Genomic DNA, 21,867 nt, shown 5'->3' with positions numbered 1-21,867 from the left:
GTATCGGCCTCTCTCTGTATTTCTCATGAATAAATAAATAAAATCTTAAAAAAAAAAAAAAAATGAGCCAGGGAAAGTCATTTAGACAGGCAGTTGCTGGGACATGGGGGCCTCAGACATGAACTCGTTAGCCACACTGCCTGGGTGCCAGTCCTGCACTGCCGCCTACCTGTTGTGTGTCTGTGCTATTTCCCATTCTGTAGAGAGGAGATACTAACACTGTCACTACATTCTGATATAACATTAGTGAGAAATGCTATTATAGAAATGTCAGTAAAACAGGGCAGCCCTGGTGGCCCAGCGGTTTAGTGCTGCCTGCAGCCCAGGGTGTAATCCTAGGGACCTGGTCTCGAGTCCCACGTCAGGATTCCTGCATGGAGCCTGCTTCTCCCTCTGCCTGTGTCTCTGCTTCTCTCTGTCTCTCTCTCTCTCTCTGAATGAATGAATGAATGAATGAATGAATAAATAAATAAATAAATAAATAAATAAATAAACAAACAAACAAACAAATGTCAGTAAAGCAGATACCTCGCCAGCTTAATTACCTGACCCGAGGACCAAATCTGAGCTGGGAAAGCATCTACACTGTCAGGATAAAGATCTCCCTGTGGCATGCTGACTTGGGAGTCTACCTGGTAGAGGTACTCTAAGCCTTAATGTGAGGTTTTACTGGCATGTAGAAATAGCATTTCTGCTCCCATGAGATTGACTATCTCTCTTTCCTCCAAAAAACAGGAAGCGACGTGTCTCCAAAGGAGCACCAAGAGTTAAAATCCTATGTTAATCACCTGTATGTCATTGACAGCCAGCAGGCCTTGTTTGAGCTGTCACACAGGATCGAGCCTCGGGTGTGAGCCCCACCACCCCGCCACCTCGCCCCCCCCCCCACCTCCCCCGTAACGGCCACACTTTGAGCTCTGGGAGGGCCAGTGCTGAGCACATTGCTTTCCTGTGAGAAAAGAAGTTGCTGAGTTTTATCAGCATAAGATGCACACAGGAAGGCCAAGCAAAGCGTGCTCAGGAAGTGATGTCAGCCACCAGAGACGGGGAGAGGCCTCTCCAAGCTGCTCTCAGAACAAGAAGGCAGAGGAAGAGTCAGAAGCATTCTTGAAATGGAGAAGTCTGGTGTCTTATGACTGCATTGTTCATCTACCCCAGTTTTGATTTTGTGATGTACCAGCATCAAGAGGAGAGAGTGTCTTGTCCTGCAGGGACCAAATACTTCAGTACAAGTGTGCATGAAACAGGGGTTTTACTTTGCCTGGTGGTAGATTACTGTTTATAGGCTCTCAAAGCAGCAGCTCATGTGAACACCTAAAGACAGTGATGACATCTCTAGATTTCCAGGGAAAAGGAATGGCCACTGTCCATACAAACTGTGACATCACCCAAAGCCCCTTGTGTCTAAGAAGTTAGTGAGGACCCACAGCTGGCATCCATGCTGGCACCCAAAAGGGAAATGTCAAGGCATGCATTTCGTTGCATCCACAATCACTTATCAATGTAGGCTTGTAGGGGAAATGCGTTTCTGCACCACCACCGATTTGCAGCTATAGGCAAGCTAGACTATGTCGCTTTGTCAATAAGGAAAAATAGTCGTAATCTGTAAGAAATGGACTCACTGTTTAGTTTACAGGGGTTTTCTTTACATATGCAAAAAAGATTCACATTTCTCATTGGAAACAATGTGATTTTTGAAAAACCACAGGCACTCAGTAGCAATTTATTGAGGTAACCGAGTGTCAAAGGTCTGCATCCTTATGCCTGATGATGCCTCCCGCAGGCTCCCCTGCCCTCAGTATAGAGTGGTAACAGCCAACACAGGGAGGGTAAGTGGGATTTGATGTGACTAGCACTTAGCACTCCTTAGACAAGAGTAAGGTAGTGACTAGCAATTGCCCATCTTACAGCAAATAAGAACCCCAAAATACACGAATGTCTGATTTTAAAGGTCCTGCAGTCCACCTTCTAACCACCTTCTAACCAAGGCACGGAGTCTTTCTATAACTTGTCTCTTGTTCCCCCCAACATCTCAAGAGTCTTTTACTCTATTTTTTAATTCTCAGTCTTAGAGAGAGGGGCTCCTACAGTAAGTAAAACCTCTTGTTATTTCAAAGAACTGGTTAGAGGGTTTCTCCTCAAGCTTCAGATGAACAGAAACATGCCTGTGGGTCCAACAGCAAAATCTGCCGCTGCCAGCGAGGTGCCAGTGGCTTTGCTAAAATACAGGGGCCCATGCTTCATGTACCCTGTCTGTTTATTGCCCACAAGTGTGACTCCCCTGCACTCCTGCCTGTTCATCTCTCAGGTGTCTGCACAGAATGCTTCCTCCTGTCCCATCAGCACCATAGGACTGAGAAGTGTCTAGTGCTTTCTGACATGCAATTAGCACTGCTGTTTTCCTGGGCTTGGAAACCACACCAAGCTTGAGAGATAGATCCCTGGAAGGAACCACATAGAAGAAATTTTTGGTAGGACTTTCAAAGAGACTCAGTCTGTGCCAGCATGGAAAGCTTCAGTCCTGAAAACTAACAGGGTTTTTATAGAAAGGCACCACCCAGGGCTGGCGCACATAAAGACAAGCTCCAGGCTACTGGGGAACGGACTGAGATCACTGGAGGGGATGGGAGCCATTGGAACCGGGGCAGATGGGCTCCTCTCACGGCTGAATCAAGGGAAAAGCTCTCCCCTTGGCAAATACTGGGGAAAGCTTGGGCTTATAGCACAAAAACCTGTGTTCTCGCCTTTTCTCTGTGCTGAGGGTCACGTGGCCAGTCTAATCATGTAAGGCCATTTGGACATTGCCTCCACGTTTTACCATTTAAATGTCTGTTCACATTAGATCTCCATGGCTCCAACCAGAACGTTACCCCTTGAGGACTAATTTTCAGTGGAGAACTATTTCAGCCTGGCACCTGCTACTTAGATCCCAATTCAGACGTGTGCACAGCCAAATGAACCCACGCATATATCACAGTTAAACACATTCTGATGGCGTAGACAGTATTCCACACGGTGTAGGTAGTCGCAGGCCAGGGAGAATGTGGTGCCTGCCCACAGGTCCCTCCAGCCGTGGTCATGTGGCTATCAGGGCAGCAGCAGGAAGGGAAGGGAGGATTTTGTTTCGTTTACATTTGCTTCTTCATCTCTGTCTTCTGAATGTCAAAATTTCCAAGTCTTTCTGAAATTGAACAACTGTCTCCAGAGGTTTCCCGAGCATCAGCAGCTCACCAATTTCAGAAGCCCTGTGAAGACTCAAATCTGGAACTCAAGAATTGAAGGCAAAACCCTGGAAACCAGATTTATGTAGCTCAGCGTGAAGCTTCCCCTTACAAAGCCAGGCTGTCCAACAGTGAGGCCCCCCATTAAGAAGGATGGGCTGTATTCCCATTCCAAATATTTGCCCACACTTCTTTGGAATAGGTTTTGTTCTGGCCAGAAGGATGGACAAAGGTGTCGAAGCTCCTCCCCAGCTCTTCAATTTTTGTGGTTGCACAAAATCTCCATTCACTCTGAAAAACTGTTTTTCCTCCTTCCTCCACGAGTGGCACACGAGCACTTCTCGAAGGCTTCTTTCTTTCTGCTACAGCACAACCTCCAGACAGTCCTGCGGGCATGTGAATTCGTCCGCCTTCCAGCCAACCAGCCCTGCGTAGGAGTTAGCACAGGACAGGTTCCTGTGAGCAAAACTGCACCCTTTCTGAAACTTTTTCCCCTACGTGTTTGCAGATGCTCCAAAGGCTACAACATCTTAAAATGTACTTTTTGTTATCATCCGTACAATTGCCAAAAGGTTATAGTGCAAAATGCTATGACATACATTCACTTTATTTTAGTATCTTTGATTATGTTGAGATGAATTCATTTTCTTAGGACACCCCCCACCCCCAGTCCACAAGCAAGTTGGGTGGAGTGTACACTGAATACACAAGAATGAGGGCGAAAGCAAAAAGCCAGGCCTCCGCGTTGGTGGGCAGACGGTGTTGCGCTGTGTAGACCAGCCTATGAAGAGAGAAACGGTTGCATGAAAGAGGGAGGTGGTGGCTTCTGGTCCCTGGAGCTGGGCTTCACCAGGCCCCGGTCCCAGCCCCGCCGCCTTGCTCCGGCCGTCGCATCCACCACAGGTGGGACCTCGCATTCTGAAATGGCACAGCTGACCCGAGCTGCTCGGAAACTAGGCACAAACATTAAAACGGGGCAGATCGGGTCCACTGCAGTTGTCTAACATGGAGTTTCTTTTAAATGCTTCAGAGACATGTCCTTACAATTTCAGCCTGCTTATTACTTTAATGAGTGGGCCGTTGTGCTTAAAACTAGTAGGGGGAAGGAAAGTTTTTAAAAATTGCCAAAAAGTTAGATGAAATTGTACTACTGTATAAAGCAAAGCTGTATATACTAAACGTTTTTTAGCAGAGTAATATTTATTTGCATAGCCTATTTATTGTATTCGTATTACACGGTTATTAAATACTGGGATGAAACCGATGCCCTGAAGCAAGGACTCTCGCCTTTTAATGTACTATTAATTAGGACCGCTGTGACATTGTCAGCTTGCGTTAACAATTAGAAGATAGAAAACCCGCGATCAGGGTGTCTACCTAACTTCTCAGGGACTACACTTAGTAGTTTTCCACCATTATACGAGCTGGTAAATATGAAACATTTGTGGAATTACCAGAATTGCCATTAACAGTATTTTCTTCCTCCTATGTCGTGCTTTCTGCTTCTGTATATATGACTGTGCTGTGTATTTATCGAAGCTAGTAAGCAATAATTTATATGTAAAAAAAAAAAAATGGCCAAGCAATATAAGGTGAAAACTTATATGAGTCATTGTTACCTTATCCTGTATTTTCAAGTGTTTTTTAAAACCCGCTTTTCCAAATATAAGATTATGTTAAAGATACTATTTGTGCCTCGTAGCTTCTTGCTGCGTCTGTGGGCTCCGCAGCCTGTGTCCTGGCAGCAGATCAGGCCTGCTGTTTGGAACCCAGAAATCATTAGTTCGTTGAGTGACCAGTAGGTGAAGAGGTTCCTAGGCAGCCACTGAGGCCTCAATCACCAGGGCTGCCTGGAGCTGTAGGAGAACCTGAGACCCTTTGTGGGAAATGACCTCAGTATTCTCATGTTCTGTCCCCTGTGTCGCCGCACTCCAAGTGGGATCTGGACCTCTCCCTTCCTTGTCAACCCAGACACTGAGGGAAGCTCTAGGCCTCAGGTAGAGGCCCTGACCACACAAGAGCTGTGGGTGGGATGGTGAAGCACAGGGGTAATAAGGTGCTCCGGGGAGGTGGGAAGACTGGACCATATCATTGTTCAGAACCTCCTCCCCTTCTTGTGGGAGGGTCACACATCCTGCTCATTGATGTTAAGCTTGGCCTTTGGCATGTGGTAATTCCTTCCTGCAAGAGGATTATGTATCTTAGCATGTTGAACTCAGGAGTGGCCAAATGTCCTGCTGTATCCAGTGAAAAATGGGGAGCCGTGACCTGTGCAGCCTGTACACTAAAGCTTTACAAGGTAGCCCTGTCCGCCATGTCACTTCTGAGGTGAGACCTACAATGTTCCAGGAAAAGGTGTCTCCATCCACCTGAGTCTCCAGCTTGTGAAGGACTTGTAATTTGAGTCAAAAATAAAACATCATTAGAAGCCGCTGAGGTTTCGGGGTGATTTTTTACCTACACAGAATTTAGCCTAAGTTAATACAGTCTCCTGGGGCACTTCTTTCTTGATAAACTGTCCTTTCCCTCGGTCAGCGTGTGGGCAATAGTACTGGCTTTGCAGAGCACCTAACAGATGAAACTACCTGTTGTCACATTTCATGCAGAGGCCGTGTCTTTAAGTGGGAAAAGGTAAAGAAGACCAGAAGATGATGTTCTTGGACTCTTATCATCCGGAAGTAGTACTTCTGGTACTAAGGGAAAGTGAGAAGTGAGAGCAGAGGGGCATTGCCTCTGAGGGGACTAGGGCCAGAGAGAAGACCACTGGGTCTTAGCACCTTTGTCCTTATCCATAATCACTTCACCAGAGGGGCAGGAGATGAAGGGAGAATGGAGGCCCTAGGCTCCAGCTTCAGAAGGGACTAGAAGAAAGAGAAATTCCCATTGCTCCAGATAGTTGTGATTGCCCATACAGGGAAGATGAACAAGGTTCCTTCCTGTTCAAAGTAGCAAACTTCAAAATGAACTTTCTCATGCTGGCCTGGGGCTCTAGCTACAAAGTCGTATTTCAAGGACAAAGAGCTCCACATCTGGCTTGGTCCTTCTCTGAGGTCTGGAGCCACACTGAGCCGCCTGTGTATTTGCTTTCCATTCGCCACTTGAGACAAGATCCCTAAAGCTTTAGACCTGCTAATACTCTTTAGGAGAGTATTCCTGTTCCAGGAGGCAGTACAATTACGTCTCAGCAGAAGCAGCCAGCATCCTTTCCTTTCTTTCCCAGCACAAGAAAGACACACCCAACAAGCAAGACAGACGTACTGTGTGCAGAGACGTGTGGTCCGGAGCGTGTCCACTGGGTCCCCCTGCAGTGACATGATGTTTGCTGGGAGGAACGTGACCTACTCCTCAGCCCTACTGTGGCTGCTCGTTATGCCCCCACCACCACCCCGAGGCTGGGGGGTCTTCCGGGGATTGGGCTGGGGTTCCCTGTGGCTACCTTTCAGGACATTTCTGCCTGACAGGGTCATTTCACTCCTCCCCACAGCAGTCCCATCCTAAGCGCTGCAATCACCCGTGAGACCTTTGCTTCACCCCAACCTGGACGTAAAGGGACTTCTGGGTCCTCCTCACATGGCTCTTCCACTCCAGGGTGAAATCAGGGCAGGGGAGGGGTGGGAACGCCTCAAAGCCCTTCCTTGCTGGCCAACCACACCACATCACCATTTATTTCCTGCTAAAACTAGGCCACGTTACAGGGACGCCTGGCTGGCTCGGCAGTTGAGCGCCTGCCTTGGGCCCAGGGCATGATCCTGGGGTCCCGGGATCGAGTCCCACGTCGGGTTCCCTGCATAGAGCCTGCTTCTCCCTCTGCCTCTCTCTGTGTGTCTCTCGTGAATAAATAAAATCTTAAAAAAAAAAAAAAAAAAAAAAGCTATACCACATTACAAATCTCCTCAGTGGACCTGGGCATTTTCCCCGAGGAAGACAAGTCTACCCGTTGTGGACTTGCTCCTAGCACCTGAGCTGCTTCTGACCTCCCCAGGTTTTAGACATGGAAGTGAGGAGGGTGGAAAAGCCAGGACTCCTCCCTGGATGGAGGTGGTCCCAGCCTGGGAGCCCTGCTCGCCTGAGCTGCTACCCTGGCAAGTGGAACTGAGCACTCCTCGCCAACTGCCTCTTTCCTGCTCAGACATTCGGGGTTCCCGTGCTGTGTGTGGTTAGAGGCTGTGATTCCTACTTAGAGCTTGCAGGAAACTAATCACATTCTGAGAAAATCCCTGCAGTAGACACTTGTTCTTACAGTCCTGACACAAATAAAACCAAAACAGGGATCCCTGGGTGGCTCAGTGGTTGGGCATCTGCCTTCAGCCCAGGGTGTGATCCTGGAGACCCGGGATCAAGTCCCACATCAGGCTCCCTGCATGGAGCCTGCTTCTCCCTCTGCCTGTGTCTCTGCCTCTCTCTCTCTCTCTCTCTCTCTCTCTCTCTCTGTCTCTCATGAATAAATAAATAAAATCTTTAAAAAAGAAAGAAAGAAAATTTTGTTTCCTGAAACACAATCGTGCCCATGCTTCCCCCCCAGCTCAAAATCCTCCGATGGCACCTCCAGGCTATAGAACTAAAGCCCAGCTGCATAGAAGTGCTTTCCATCCTGGCCTCCACTTACCTCTCGGGGACCCAGGAGATTTGCGCAGATGCTCCAGGAGGCTAATACTTTAGCACCCCTTTAAACTGATATTTTGTGGGGGGTTGGAGGAGATTGATTCCTACCAAATAATTGCTCAGTCAATAAGTGTCTGTGAGGGTTATTTGCTGGGTTCAAAGTGTTAAATCTCAAAGCCACACAAGGCACAGAGCGCTGGGGCGGAGGACCCCTACCCTAAGGGGGTCCCCTCCCCGGGCCACCAGAATTGCCTTAGGATAATGAGCCCCCCCACCCTCAGGGATGTGCCAACAGACCTAACACCAACCCCTCCTTAGAGGAGGGCAGTGCCAGGAGACCTTTGGGGCCCCTTCCACAACTGGCTGCTAGGAAAGCGGGTATGCTGGTACAGATCTGGGATTGCCAGAGCTAATAGGTTTGGTTTGGCTTTGGTTTTTTTAAGGAAGTGACTTGGCTGCCGTGGGAAATAAGAACTGTTGATGCTCCTTTGTGTTCAGCTGACCCCAGCTCTGGCTGCAGCTGGAAGGGAAAAGGCAGGGGAGGGGGCCGGAAGGGAACAGCGGCCTGCCCGGCCTCCCCTGTCCCACACCCCAGGCTGACCCCACAGCCTGCCCCAGGTGGGCCGAGGGCAGCAAATGGCCAAGCCCCCCCACTCACAGCAACGGGGCCTGCTTCCAGGAGGCTGGTGCGGAGGAGACCCCGTGAAGGTGAACGGCCCCCTGGGCTGCCCCCGGGCCCCAGGGTGCCCTGTCTCCCAGTCCCCCTGCCTGGACCCGCAGCCAGGTCTGCCCAGTGACCTCTCAGCCTCCTGAACCACTGTGCGCAGGACCCGCTCAGCCCCCCAGGAAGGCTCGTCCACCCCAAAGCCCTGTTGGCTGACCCCTCCCACACGGAACCCCATACCCCTCTCTGAAATCCTGCAGCAGGGCGCACCCGTTGCTCTTTGGGGAGCCACCCCGGGGCCGGCCTGCCTCCCGTGCAGCAGGGGCTGCCTGGAGGGTCAGGAAAAGGCTTAGCCGGGTGGTCTCTGCGGCCAGACTGCCGGGTTGAAATCAGCCCCGGACATTTAAGAGTGGGGAGAACGAGAGAACCTCGATTTTAGCTGCTGTTTCTGTGCATCATCAGTGGGGGTTAATGTGCCCCCATCTCGCAGGCTTGTCCGAGAACTACGATGAGATGCGCGCCAAGTGCTCACGGCAGCGCCTGGGCCAGTGGGCGCTCAGGTGCCGGTGAGCAGGAAGGCGAGGCCTGCGCGCGAGCCGAGCCCGGAGACCTGCACCCACGCTTCTTCTCGACCGTTGGCAAATCCCGGCACTTCCCTTGGGCTTACTGCTCTCGATTGCCAAACAACGCAACGAGCAACATCTTTGCCACAGGGCGGCCGTGACCGTGAAAGGGTCAGTGCGCATGACCGTGGGACATACATAGGAGATTTCCTTTGGACCCCCCCCCCCAATGCCCCGCGCGACCCTGTGACACAGCAACGACTCCCTAAACATCTGCTGATTGATCCAAGCAAAGATGTCTGCACATAGCCTGCAAAGTTGGGGTCACAGGCCAACTGCTATATAACCTATAAGACTTGGTTACTCCTCGGGACACCTGGGTGGCTCAGTGGTTGAGCATCTGCCTTTGGCTCAGGTTGTGATCCCAGGGTGCTGGGATCAAGTCCTGTATCGAGCTCTGTCTCTCTCTCTGTCTTTTCACGAATAAATCTTTAAAAAAATCTTAAAAAAAAAAAAAAAAAAGAAGGACTTGGTTATTCCTCAGATGCTCTGTGAAGCCCCTCTGACTGTCCCCCTCTTCTACACTTCCAAGCATCCTGATCAACCTCTATAATAGTTTATAATAGACTGTTATGGGCCTAATTCTGTCCCTCCCCCCCTCCAAATTCATATGTTTTTTTTTTAATTTTTATTTATTTATGATAGTCACAGAGAGAGAGAGAGAGAGAGAGAGAGGCAGAGACACAGGCAGAGGGAGAAGCAGGCTCCCTGCACCGGAAGCCTGATGTGGGATTCGATCCCGGGTCTACCAGGATCGCGCCCTGGGCCAAAGGCAGGCGCCAAACTGCTGCGCCACCCAGGGATCCCCAAATTCATATGTTGAAGTCCACTCCAAAGCCCTGTTGGGTGACCCCTCCCACACGAACCCCTGTACCGCTCTCGGAAATCTTGCAGCAGGACGCACCCATTGCTCTTTGGGGAGCCACCCTGGGTTGTCCTGCCTCCCATGCAGCAGGGGCTGCCTGGAGGGTCAGGAAAAGGCTTAACAGCGTCACCAACCGATGGACACACGGAGAAAACAGGCAGATGAGCCCCTGGGCCTGTTCACAGCCCATCCAGGGCCACCACCTCTCGCAGGTGCCGGGAGGGCTTCTCCTTGGCCCCACTCACCCGTCCCGGCTGGCCCTCTGCCGGGAGCTCCACCTGACGGGGCTTCGGGCTTCCTGGTGGCCGCACAGAGCATCGGGGTTCTGACCTGAGGCTGGGAAGGACAGATGCTTACTCCTCTTTGGTTGTGTCCTGTGTGGTTGAGGGATTTTATGTGGTTTCATTTAGAGTCATTTGGTGCAAACACTAAGGACAGAGCCCAGTCTGAGCCCTGGCTTGAGGTGAAGGGCCCTTGATAAACAGAAAAGCAGAAGAGGCCGAAAGGAGGGCCAGCCCGCACGGGACCTCAGGTTACACCTGCCTAGTGTTTTTCTTCCCTAAGTCAACCAGCAACTCTCTCTCTCTCTCTCTCTCTCTCTCTGAACGAATATTAATCTGCAACACACTTCATCAACTCTACCTCATACACATTTCTCGAGCGCCTGCTATGTGACAGGTACTTCTAAGTATTAGGAAAACTGCCACGAGCATAACAAAGATCCCCTTCTTCGTGGGGCTTCAATCCAATTGGAGAGATAGACAATAAGCAGGATAAATAAGTAAGATATATAGTAGCACCCCAGACGATAAGAAGCAGGGAAGGGGACTAGGGAGTGCCAGGGAGGTGGGTGGAATGTTCCACAGGGCAGCCAGGGAAGGCCCTTGCTATGTGTTGCACTGATCCCCTCAAAACTCACAGGTTGAAATCCTCACTCCCAGGATTTCAGAATGTGACCCGATTTGGAGAATGAGGTGATCAAGTCAAAATGACATCATTGTGGTGAAGCCATCTAGTGTGACTGCTGTCCTTATCAGAAGGGCAAGTTTGGAGGTCACACACGAAGAACACCCCCATGCATGTGGAGACAGCTGCTTCACAGCCAGGAGAGAGGCCTGGAGCAGACTCTCCCGCACAGCCCTGGGAGGCTACGGACCTGGCCAACACCTGAATGTCGGATGTCCCGCCTCCAGAACTATCAGACAATAAACTTCAGTCGTTTAAGCCATCTAGTTGGTGGTACTTTACCTTGGTGGCCCTGGGAAACTAATAGAACCTTGCTGAGAAGGCCTGGAGGGAAGGAGGGAGCCAACTGGGCAAATCCTCGAGCGAAAGGCATCCCGGGCAGCGGGAACAGCAAGTGCAAAGATCCTGAAGGTGCATCTGGACTTTAAGGACCAACACGGAGCCTGATGTGGCCAGAGCCAGTGAGCAAGGGGAGAGGCGGCGGAGGCCAGACAACGCGGCCAGAACACACACAGCCTGGATGTTTTCTCTAGCTCAAAGGAGAAACCACTGGAAGGTTTCACACAGAGAATGACACGATGTGATTTGTGTTTCAGCAAGGTCATGCTGGCAGCTGAATTCCCAATAGACTAAAAATGGGGTAAGGGTGGAAGCCGGGGAATCAGTTAGGAAGCTATTGAAATGATCCAAGCAAGATACTCGGGGGATTTCCAGCTGGCGGGGGCAGTGGGGTGGTATAATGTAGAATAATCCTAGATATATGTAGCGGGCAGGCATGCCAGCGTGTGCTGACAGACTGGATGTGGAGAAAGGGAAGAATCAAGGTAAACCCTGAGGATTTTGTCAGGAGAAACCGGAATGATGCCATTCTAATGATCTGGTATGAGAAAGACCTTAGGGCAGCCCCGGTGGCTCAGTGGTTTAGCACCGCCTTGGGCTCAGGGCCTGATCCTGGAGTCCCGGGATGGAGTCCCACGTCAGGTTCCCTGCACGGAGCCTGCTTCTCCCTCTGCCTGTGTCTCTGCCTCTCTCTGTGTGTGTCTCTCATGAATGAATAAATACAATCTTTAAAAAAAAGAGAGAGAAAGACCTTAGACATGGCAGGTTTGAAGGAGACTAGTAGCTTGGGGTGTAGGTTCTCTACATGAAGCCTGGTTTGTATGCTAGATCCGCTGGACATTCATGCCCATCCATTTCTTCTATTTTCACCAGGGGCAAAGGTGAAAGCTGGGCCCTGTGTAGGATGAGCATGTGCTCTTGGATGATTTAAGCTAAATAACGATCCTTCAGACCTCTGGGTCCGGGCTCCAAGCATCCCCAGCGGAGCCATGCAGAATGACTTCGAAGCACCCATCCCTTCCAAGTACCACCCAACATGCACACATGCACACGCACACCTGCTGGGCAGCAGGCTGTCTCATGGGGCCACCAGCTGAGCCTCGTGACACCTCCCCTACCAGCCACACCGTCAACTTCGACTTCACAGAATTGTTAGGATTGTTAGGTGGCTGCCTCCTTCCCTTTCCAGAAGAAATGCAGAAATAGGAGTCACGTTTTTGTCATCACAGATTCTGGAGGCTGCAGTTAGCCAGGTGGAATGCACTATAGTAACAGGCCCTCACAACTAGCTTTTGTTTGTTTGTTTTTTAATTTTATTTATTCATGATAGACACAGAGAGGCAGAGACACAGGCAGAGGGAGAAGCAGGCTCCATGCAGGGAGCCCAACGTGGGACTCGATCCCGAGTCTCTAGGATCACGCCCTGGGCTGCAGGCTGCGCTAAACCGCTGAGCCACCCAGGGCCACCCCCCAACTAGCGTTTTAAAGATGGTCCCAGGGATCCCTGAGTGGCTCAGCGGTTTGGCGCCGCTTTCAGCCCAGGGCATGATCCTGGAGACCTGGATCGAGTCCCACATCAGGCTCCCGGCATGGAGCCTGCTTCTCCCTCCTCCTGTGTCTCTGCCTCCCTCTCTCTCTCTCTCTATCATGAAAAAATAAATAAATAAATCTTTAAAAAAATAAAGATGGTCCCAGACTCGCAACTCAAACTTTCCATTGTACAGTCAGAGACAAACTTTATCCATTATAAGAAAGGACTTCCTTTTATCCTCAGAACAATCCTGGGAAAAAGGAATTTTTATCTGCAGAGTGCTCCCCGCCCCCACCCCACGGTAGGTGTTTAATGAATCTCGTGGACCCACCGTGGCCTTTGAAAGGGCCGTGACCGAAATGTGAGACCCTAGCGACACCTGGTGGGCACGTGCGGACCCTGCGCAGAATTAAAATTGGTTAAAAGCGCTGCTCTTGAGCGCCCCTTAATCAAAGCGCACAGAGGGGCCCAGGGGCAGGGAGAGAGGCCATGGCTTTGCTGCCGTCCTTGCCGGGCCTCGGTCCAGCGGGTTTTGTTCTTAAAAAAAAAAAATACAGAAATCAAGGGAATGAGAAAGGAGCTGAACCACAGAATGTTGGCACTCCAGGGGGGCAGGCGGGCACTGTGACCTGTTGTCTCCTAAGGGGATGAGGAGGGCGAGGGCCGGATGGGGGGCCCAGCAAGGCCCCAGGCCTCCCAGCTCCCCGCCCTGGACTTGGGGTGTGGGGAGTGAGAATCCCCAAGGGGCAGAATCAGCGGCTGCATCTGACCTCCACTGCCTCCCCTCCTCCGGCTCTGCTGCCCCCACCTCCAGCCCCCACTCCGCAGCAGAGACACGGGGGTCCACTCCGCTGAGCTGCACCGTTCAGGCACCCCCGCTCCCAGGCCTTGGACCATGCGTTCAAGAATCGGTTGCAGGGACGCCCGGGTGGCTCAGCGGTTAAGCACCTGCCTTTGGCCCAGGGTGTGGTTCTGGGGTCCCAGGATCGAGTCCCACATCGGGCTCCCTGCGTGGGGCCTGCTGCTCCCTCTGCCTTTCTCTGCATGTCTCTCATGAATAAATAAATACGTATCTTTAAAAAACAAAAACAACCCTGGGACTGAACCACACAGACCTGCCCTGGGGCCCAGGCCCCAAGTCTCGGCCCCTCCAGGGAAGCTGCCCCAGCCCCGGTGGCCTGGAGCCTCAGCCCCCCTCCAGGTGCGCCCCCTCCAGGGGATCACAGCCTGTGCCCTGCCCCGCCTCCGCTCCCCTCCTGATGGATGGTCCCTCAGGGAGCAGGCTGGCTGTGTCCATAACCGCCCGGGCCAGTGGCAGGTGGCAGGTGGCAGGTGGCAGGTAGAGGTGCGGTTGTGGGAAACCCGAAGGTAACTCCCAGGGCCTCCCCAGGAGGCGCCGCAGCAGTGGGCCGGCCCCAGGCTGCCGTCGGGGGTCACGTGGAGGCCGGGAGAGGACGGCCCTAACCCTGAGCCCCCTGGCAGGCCACGATCTCCTGGAGCTGGGTGGGGGTGAGCCTAGGAAGGTCCCCTTGGTCCCTCCCGGTGTTCAGCTGCCCAAGGAGCTGGTAGCAATTCCAGCCCGTCCCCTGCCGCTGCTCAGGGGGAGTCCGAGTTCTGCTTCCCAGGGCGACTCGGGGTGAGCCCCGCCCGAGGTCCCCGCAATCAGGCCCGGAGCCCCGGGACCGCATGGTCACGTCGGGCCTCCAGGCCCTGGGCCCCCGGCGGGAGACGTAAGGAGGCTGAGCTCGGAAAGGACGCCCTCGCGGGGTAGGGGTGCGGGCAAGCCCCGTCCTCTGCTCAACTTTCTCCTCCACCCTGTCACCCCAGCAATCCTGCCAGGGCTCATTGCCTCGGTGGTGACACCGGAGAGCTTGGATCTTTTTTTTTTTTTTAAGATTTTATTTATTTACTCATGAGAGACACACACACAGAGAGGCAGAGACACAGGCAGAGGGAGAAGCAGGCTCCATGCACCAGGAGCCCCACGTGGGACTCGATCCCGGGTCTCCAGGATCACGCCCTGGGCTGAAGGCGGCGCTAAACCACTGAGCCACCCTGGCTGCCCAGGGAAGAGGGATCTTGGGGACAAAGGAGAGTGAGTAAAGCAATAGAAGCTTATTATGAAGCAAAGACCCAGGGAAAGTTCTCAGAAGCCAGAGGGGTCCCAGCAGGGCTGCCACTGGGGGCTGGTAGGGTCGGGCTTTTACTGAGAGCCAACTAGGGAACCTAAATCCTTTGAACATATCTACTGATACGGCCACCGAGTAAGGACCAGTGATAGTACCTTCAATGCTTTACTTCCTTTGTAGGGTCCCGTAATTCTTTGTTGGTCACAAGTAGCTGTTACAAGACCCCATCTGTGGCACCTGAGAGGGATGGTCTGGCTTATTTATCTCTGGTTTACTTTCATCTCCACATTTTTGGGATTTTTGTGAGCCTGATTCCGTAGCCCCCTCCCTAGCCCTGCCTAGACCCATCTGTCCCTAACCCAGTGGCTCACCATGAAGGCTAAGAATTTCCCCAACTCTTGTAATGGCTGAGCAGCCCTGTTTCCCCAGCCATTTACAAGCATCTGGAACATTCCCAGGTGTAGACTCAATGGGCCACCTGCAACCCACTAGAGTGGAATATATGGGGGCAGGGGGAGGGAGGACACAATACACAAAGACAAAGGATTATTCCTTCCTTCCTCCTGTCTTTGCCGTGAAAGAGCCTTGGGGGCAGATCCAGAAGGAACGTTATCAGCTCTTCATCCCTCAGGCACTTATTATATTGGCCCCAGTGGTTGCCACTGGGGGTCCTCTTGTCCTTTGCCACACGCACAGCGCACAGCGCAGTGAGGCCACACTTCTCTGGAAAGGCCGGAGTCAAGATGCTGGGACCTGCCAACTCCCCAGAGGAACCCAGTTTCCATTGTGCATTGAAATTCCCATTTGCCTGGGGCTGAGCTTCCCCTCCGAATCAAAGAGGTCAGTAACGGCCCAGGACAAAGCACAAACAAAGCCTGGAAGCCAAGAGCTGCTCATAAAAATGGGGATAAAATGGGCATTTCAGAGCTGTGCAGGCAGTGGGCGTGGGGCATGGCCCCTTCTCCGGCTGGCGGTGCCTGGCCATTTGGTCTCCAAACACTCCCTCCACTTTGGAGATGCCAGATTGGTTTGAATCCAAGACTCGACTGTTTCAGGGTGGGTTTGGGGAGGATCAAGGAGAAAAAAGGCTCCCTCTGAATGACAACTGTGGCACTTCTTGCATTTCATGCTTCCCTGATAAGCCCTCCAGACATGGACAACAACACTGTATTTTGTTAGTTTTCATTTCTTTTAAGAGAAGTACCCAATCTTAGGGATTTTTGTTTTATTTTGTTTTTTAATGGTGCAGATCCTGGCCATTCAGAACTACTTAGCATCTTCAGTTAGATGTTTAAAAACAGCTCAGGGGGGATCCCTGGGTGACTCAGCGGTTGCCTGCCTTGGGCCCAGGGCATGGTCCTGAAGTCCCGGGCATCCAGTCTTGCATCCGGCTCCCTGCAGGGAGCCTGCCTCTCTCCCTCTCTCTCTCTCTCTCTCTCTCTCATGAATAAATAAATAAAATCTTTTTTAAAAAATAAAAAATAAATAAAAATAGCTCAGTTTTCTCCCACTATAACCTCTGCCCTTTGGTTTACTTCACTCAGTGCTCTAGTAGAAAGATTCCTGGAACATGTGTCAGGAAACCTGTGTCTGGTTCCTGCTCCACCTTTTTCCCAGAAATGTGACCTTGGGCAAGTCATTTATCCTCTCCGGGCCCAATTTTCTAACATTCTGTGACTACCCAGAATCACTGAGAGGGAGGAGACACAGCTTGGCTAGTTTGCTATGTCACCATGTAATAATTGTTTTGATTCTCTATTGGAGAGTTCATTTGTTCATTCATCCACTCATCCATCAAATATTTAATATCTGCAGACATGAAGATACAAAATCGACTAAGGCATAGTCCCTGCCCATGAACGGGAAGCGCACCATGGTGGGAACAGTACTGATTTTCTGAAGGACACAGCCAGGTCCCAGGACTAATCAGCTTCACAGACTTAATCTAAATTTTTGTAACTTCTCTGACCCTTAGTTTTCTCATCTATATCTTGGGCTTATTATAGATGACCAGTCATCCCCGTTTGCCTGAAACTGAGGAGTTTCCCAGGACACAGGACTTTTAGAGCTAAACCTAGAAAGTTCCAGGCAAAGAGGATAAGTTGGTCATCTAAATGAGAGATGAATGGAAGTGACACATAGAAAGTGTAGCGCAGTGCCCTGCATCTAATGGCTGCATTATAAATGTGCTCCTCTGCGTGCATGCATCCTTGCAGACCCATGTGGACGAGTGTGCACATGCACACAAACACACATCTTGTAATATGATGAAGGAAAAAGAAAAAATGCAAACACACAAATATGGTACAGCTAAGGCAGCACACGGAGAAGCCAGACTTTTGAGAGGAGCGAGGAGAGGCTGCAGAGGGCAGGAGCCTGGGAGCTGGGCATTGAAGGGGGAGGTGGATTTTATTAGGTGGGGGGGGGGGGGGATGACTAAGAAGGCTCATGCATCTTTTGCGTGAAACATTTTGGAAGTGCACGAAAGCTAACAGCTTAGAGCTCTTCTCTGACTGCTAACAGAGGTGCTGGAAGCAGAGAGGCCAGTAGGATCCTATCGTAATAATCCAAGAGGAAGGTACCTGTCATCTGGTTTGGGGTGGCAGGAAGGTTGTACAGGGAGGATGATAGATTGGAGAGATATTTAGGAGGTAAAATCAAGAGGAATTTGAGAATGAATTTATTGAGTTAAATATTTGAATGCATGCATCTTGAAAGATATTCATAAGGAGAGGTGTACCTTGGGACCTTCATTAAATTCAATGACATTTTTAAAAAAGATTTTATTTGTTTATTCATGAGAGATACAGAGAAAGAGACAGAAACATAGGCAGAGGGAAAAGCAGGCTCCCTATAGAGAGCCCGATGTGGAACTGGATTCCAGGACTCGGGGTTGATGACCTGAGCCAAAGACAGACGCTCAACCACTGAGCCACCCAGGCGCCCCTCCAATGACATTTTTGATCCACACAGTAAATGTGATGCAGAGAAATAAACAAGGCCATGTTATGACTTTTGTGGGCTCTAGATGCTTTGCTTTCATGGAACCCTTCATGGATTTAATAATGTAATAAGTATAATAAGTATAAATAATATAATAAGTATAAGTATAATATATATAATATATAATAGGCAAGTATATATGTATATAAGCATGCTGGTATAAAGGTGAATATAATCCAGTATTATATTCCTTTTTGTCTCTTGATTTTTTTTTAAAGATTTTATTTATTTATTCATGAGAGACACAGAGAGGCAGAGATACAGGCAGAGGGAGAAGCAGGCCCCATGCAGGGAGCCTGATGCGAGACTCGATCCCAGGACCCCAGGATCACACCCTGAGCCGAAGGCAGGCGCTAAACTGCTGAGCCACCCAGGGATCCCCGTCTCTTGATTTTAAAAGAAATTTTAAAGCTTTTGGGGTCCCTAAAATTACAGTAGACATTGGACTCTGGGCCTGTGGTCCCTGAAGGGGAAGGAAGCCCTGCCTGTGCAGAGCTTTGAACAGTTCAGCGTGAGCCTGGAACACCATCTAGTGGCTCATGCCTTGCAATGCAGCTGAGCTCTTCCGCCCTGCTGAAAAAAGTGAATCTCCAAAATCTTCAATCGGGAATTCCAGACCAGACCCAAATATCTATCAGTTGGTGAATGGATAAAACACACAAACAAACAAAAAACACAAAAAAATTACAGTTATACATAGATTGGCAAACATTCAGCAATAAAAAGTGACGACGTACTGTTGAGCACAAGGTGAATGAATCTCAAAATATAACACCAAGGTGAAAGAAATTAGACCCAATGATAGGATATATAATTCAATTTGTGTGGATTCTAGAAAAGGCACAATTATAGAGACAGAAATTAGATCGTTGTTTGTCAGGGCCCAAGAGTTGGAGGAATGTATAATGTATTAACTCTATGGATGCCCAAGGAAATGCCCATGGTCTGAATGTGCCCCTCGCCCCATTCATATGTTGCTCCTCACCCCAAAAGTTGATGATATGAGGAGGTAGGGCTTTTGGGAGGTGATTAGATCATGAGGATTGAACCCCCATAAATGGAGTTAGTGCCTGGTCAAAAGAGACTCCAGAGAGATCATTAGCCCTTCCTGCCATGTGACGAGACAATATGGAGAGAAGGTACCAGCTATGAACCAGGAGGCAGACTCTCACTGGAACTTGACCTTGCCGGGACCTTGGTCTTGGACTTTCCAGCCTCCAGAACTGGGAAAAATAAACTTATGTTGTTTGCAAGCCACCCACATCAATCAGGAACATTTTAGGGAGACGGATATACTCTTCATCATGATTATTGTCATGTTTATATTAGTGTATACATTTCTCAAAGCTCAACAAACTGGTAATTTCATTGTTTGTCAATTATTTCTCAATAAAGTGAACCCAAAAAAAAGATGTAATGTCAAACCTCCAGACCAGACAAATAATTAGAATCTCTGGAGACAAGGTCCAGGTGCATTCAGTGGTTCAAAAGTAGTCAAGGTTGAGAATGTCAGCGTTGTGCAGAGGGGATTTGTGAGAAGGCCCCCTTCACTGAGGCATCCCCACCGGGAAGGTTCTAAGCATGAATCTTAGAGTAACTCCTCCCACTGGGCTCTGTTCAAGCCTCAGAGAGGCTCCCTCCGCATCTCAGACTGTTCCTTTCCAATGACTGTGTTACAATAACAGCCAGATTCCAGTTACAAAAGTTCCATCCTGCTCATTTTGACTGTTGGACTCTCCTGTCCACTTGCACCCCTCTCGGGGCAGAACTGAGAGGGTGCGGGGATGCTCTACTTCTCCCCAGCCTTTCTTTCGTCTGCATTTACCCAGTGGGGAGACGAAGACACAGGCTGCAATTCCAGAGGTCACCAAGACCACCTAAAAGCTTTAAATATTCTTTTAAAATGAAGAGACAGAAAGGAATATAATACTGGATTATATGCACCTTTATACCAGCATGCTTATATACATATATACTTACCTACTATATATTATGTATATATATAATATTTATACTTCTATTATTTAATCCATGAAGGGTTCCATGAAAGCAAAGCATCTAGAGCCACAAAAGTCATAACATGGCCTTGATTATTTCTCTGCATCACATTTACTGTGTGGATCAAAAATGTCATTGGAGGGGCTCCTGGGTAGCTCAGTGGTTGAGCCTCTGCCTTTGGCTCAGGTCATGAACCCCGAGTCCTGGGCCACATCGGGCTCCCGGTAAGGAACCAGCTTCTCCCTCTGCCTAGGTCTCTGTCTCTGTCTCTGTCTCTCTCTCTCTGTATCTCTCATAAATAAATAAATAAAATCTTTTTAAAATGTCATTGGAATTTAATGCAGGTCCCAGGGTACACCTCTCCTTACAAATATCTTTCAAGATGCATGCATTCAAGTATTTGTTTAACTCAATAAATTCATTCTTAAAAAAAATTTTTTTATTTATTTATTCATAAGAGACACAGAGAGAGAGGCAGAGACACAGGCAGAGGGAGAAGCAGGCATGAGCTTCCATTCGTCCTCTCCCAGGGGTGTCACAGAACCACGTTTACTGCTCTCAGCAACTCTGCCAGCTGATATACATGGACTATTGCTACCAGAGAGACTCACATAAGACTTGGCATGTGAGATTTTTATTGGGAGTCAGTCCTGTAGGCGTGGCTACCTGCCCACGTGACTGACATTGGGCTCCAACCTTTGGCCTCCAGCCTTGAGAGATCAAGCTGAAATCATGTGGTCCAGGGTCCCCGCCATAAATCACCTTGTTGGCGTAGACTCTCTGGCATGGCCCAAGGCCCCCACGTAACAAATAGACTCTTGTCAGGCAGGATATTCCAAGGGCTCCGAGAGATTACACCCAGGAGCGCCACAGAGCCAAACCTTTCTGGGGGAAGCTTAAGCCTTGGCTGCACACAGGCCTATCTGTGTGCCCGCACAACGGGTTGGTTACCTTTGCGGTCCTAGATCATTATCTACCTAGATTCCACAAGAAGACCGGTAGTCCTGGTGGACCTGAAGAATATGGGGACTTTGCTGCTCCTCATCATTATCTCCCCACCTGGTTGTAGCCTCTGGAGTCAGAAATGGATCTCAATCAGTATTTCATCCATCATGTTGCGGTAGCAACATGTACAATTTAACATTGAATTCAAGACATCCTTGTATCTAAAAAAAAAAAAAAAAAAAAAAAATCCCTTGGCCATTTGTCTATAACGTGGGTTCAGCTCCCCACTCAGATCCTCTACGGCATCCCCCTCAGGAGCAAACCCAAAGTCTCCCAGCTCTCTCTTGTTCCCACCACTGAAGTTTAGCCCCAGGCCAAACCCTGCCTATCTAAATCCACTTAGGAATTTGGTGGAATGAGAGCATCTTTAGTTTTTCCAGGGTCCACCCTGAGCAAGGCACTTGGGATGATAGACGACAGGTTCCTGTACTCTGTTACAGGTCCTTACTGCCTCGTCAACCACCCAGAGGATCCCCCTCCACTAGAGATCCTCTGCAGCTTCCTGTGTGTTACATGACCTAGGATTTGGTCCTCCATTCTGATGGCTCAAAGGAATACCCGGTAGGACCAGGGCTTTGGTGAGGTTTTCCGGAACTCCCTTATGTTCTCATCGGTATGAACATCTGTCAGCAATGTTGAGGTAACTCCATTTTTTTAGGGTTGGGGTAGAGGGGAAGGGAGAGAGAGAGAATCCCAAGCAGGCTCCATGAGTCTGACCTTAGGCTGGATCTCCCGACCCTGAGATCATGACCAGAGCCGAGATCAAAAGTCACAGGCTTAACTGACTGAGCCACCCAGGGGCCCTAAGTGACTCCTTTTTGCAATGAGATAATGTTGCTTGTATTTTATTGTTTGTCTTGGTGAATAGCTTTGACTCGCTTTGGAAATATCTCATGGGAATGTCACTCAATTGAATTGCTT

General features: G+C 49.8%; 1 protein-coding gene across 2 annotated transcripts in view; it reads left to right on the top strand.

The window, feature by feature from the left end:
• The window catches only part of RAPGEF5 (Rap guanine nucleotide exchange factor 5), a 229,878-nt gene extending 224,969 nt beyond the window's left edge, over window positions 1–4,909 (top strand). For both annotated transcript variants that reach the window (XM_038557080.1, XM_038557081.1), the window contains one exon: window positions 736–4,909. In XM_038557080.1, the coding sequence (XP_038413008.1) occupies window positions 736–854 (119 nt within the window). In that variant the 3' untranslated portion in view covers window positions 855–4,909. The remainder of the gene's footprint in view (window positions 1–735) is intronic.
• The last annotated feature ends 16,958 nt before the right edge of the window (window positions 4,910–21,867 follow it).

Source organism: Canis lupus, chromosome 14 (assembly GCF_011100685.1).
Source record: "Canis lupus familiaris isolate Mischka breed German Shepherd chromosome 14, alternate assembly UU_Cfam_GSD_1.0, whole genome shotgun sequence".
In the NCBI taxonomy this organism is placed as follows: domain Eukaryota; kingdom Metazoa; phylum Chordata; class Mammalia; order Carnivora; family Canidae; genus Canis; species Canis lupus.
Note: the sequence above shows the minus strand (reverse complement) of the source record. Positions and strands in the feature narration are given on the sequence as shown.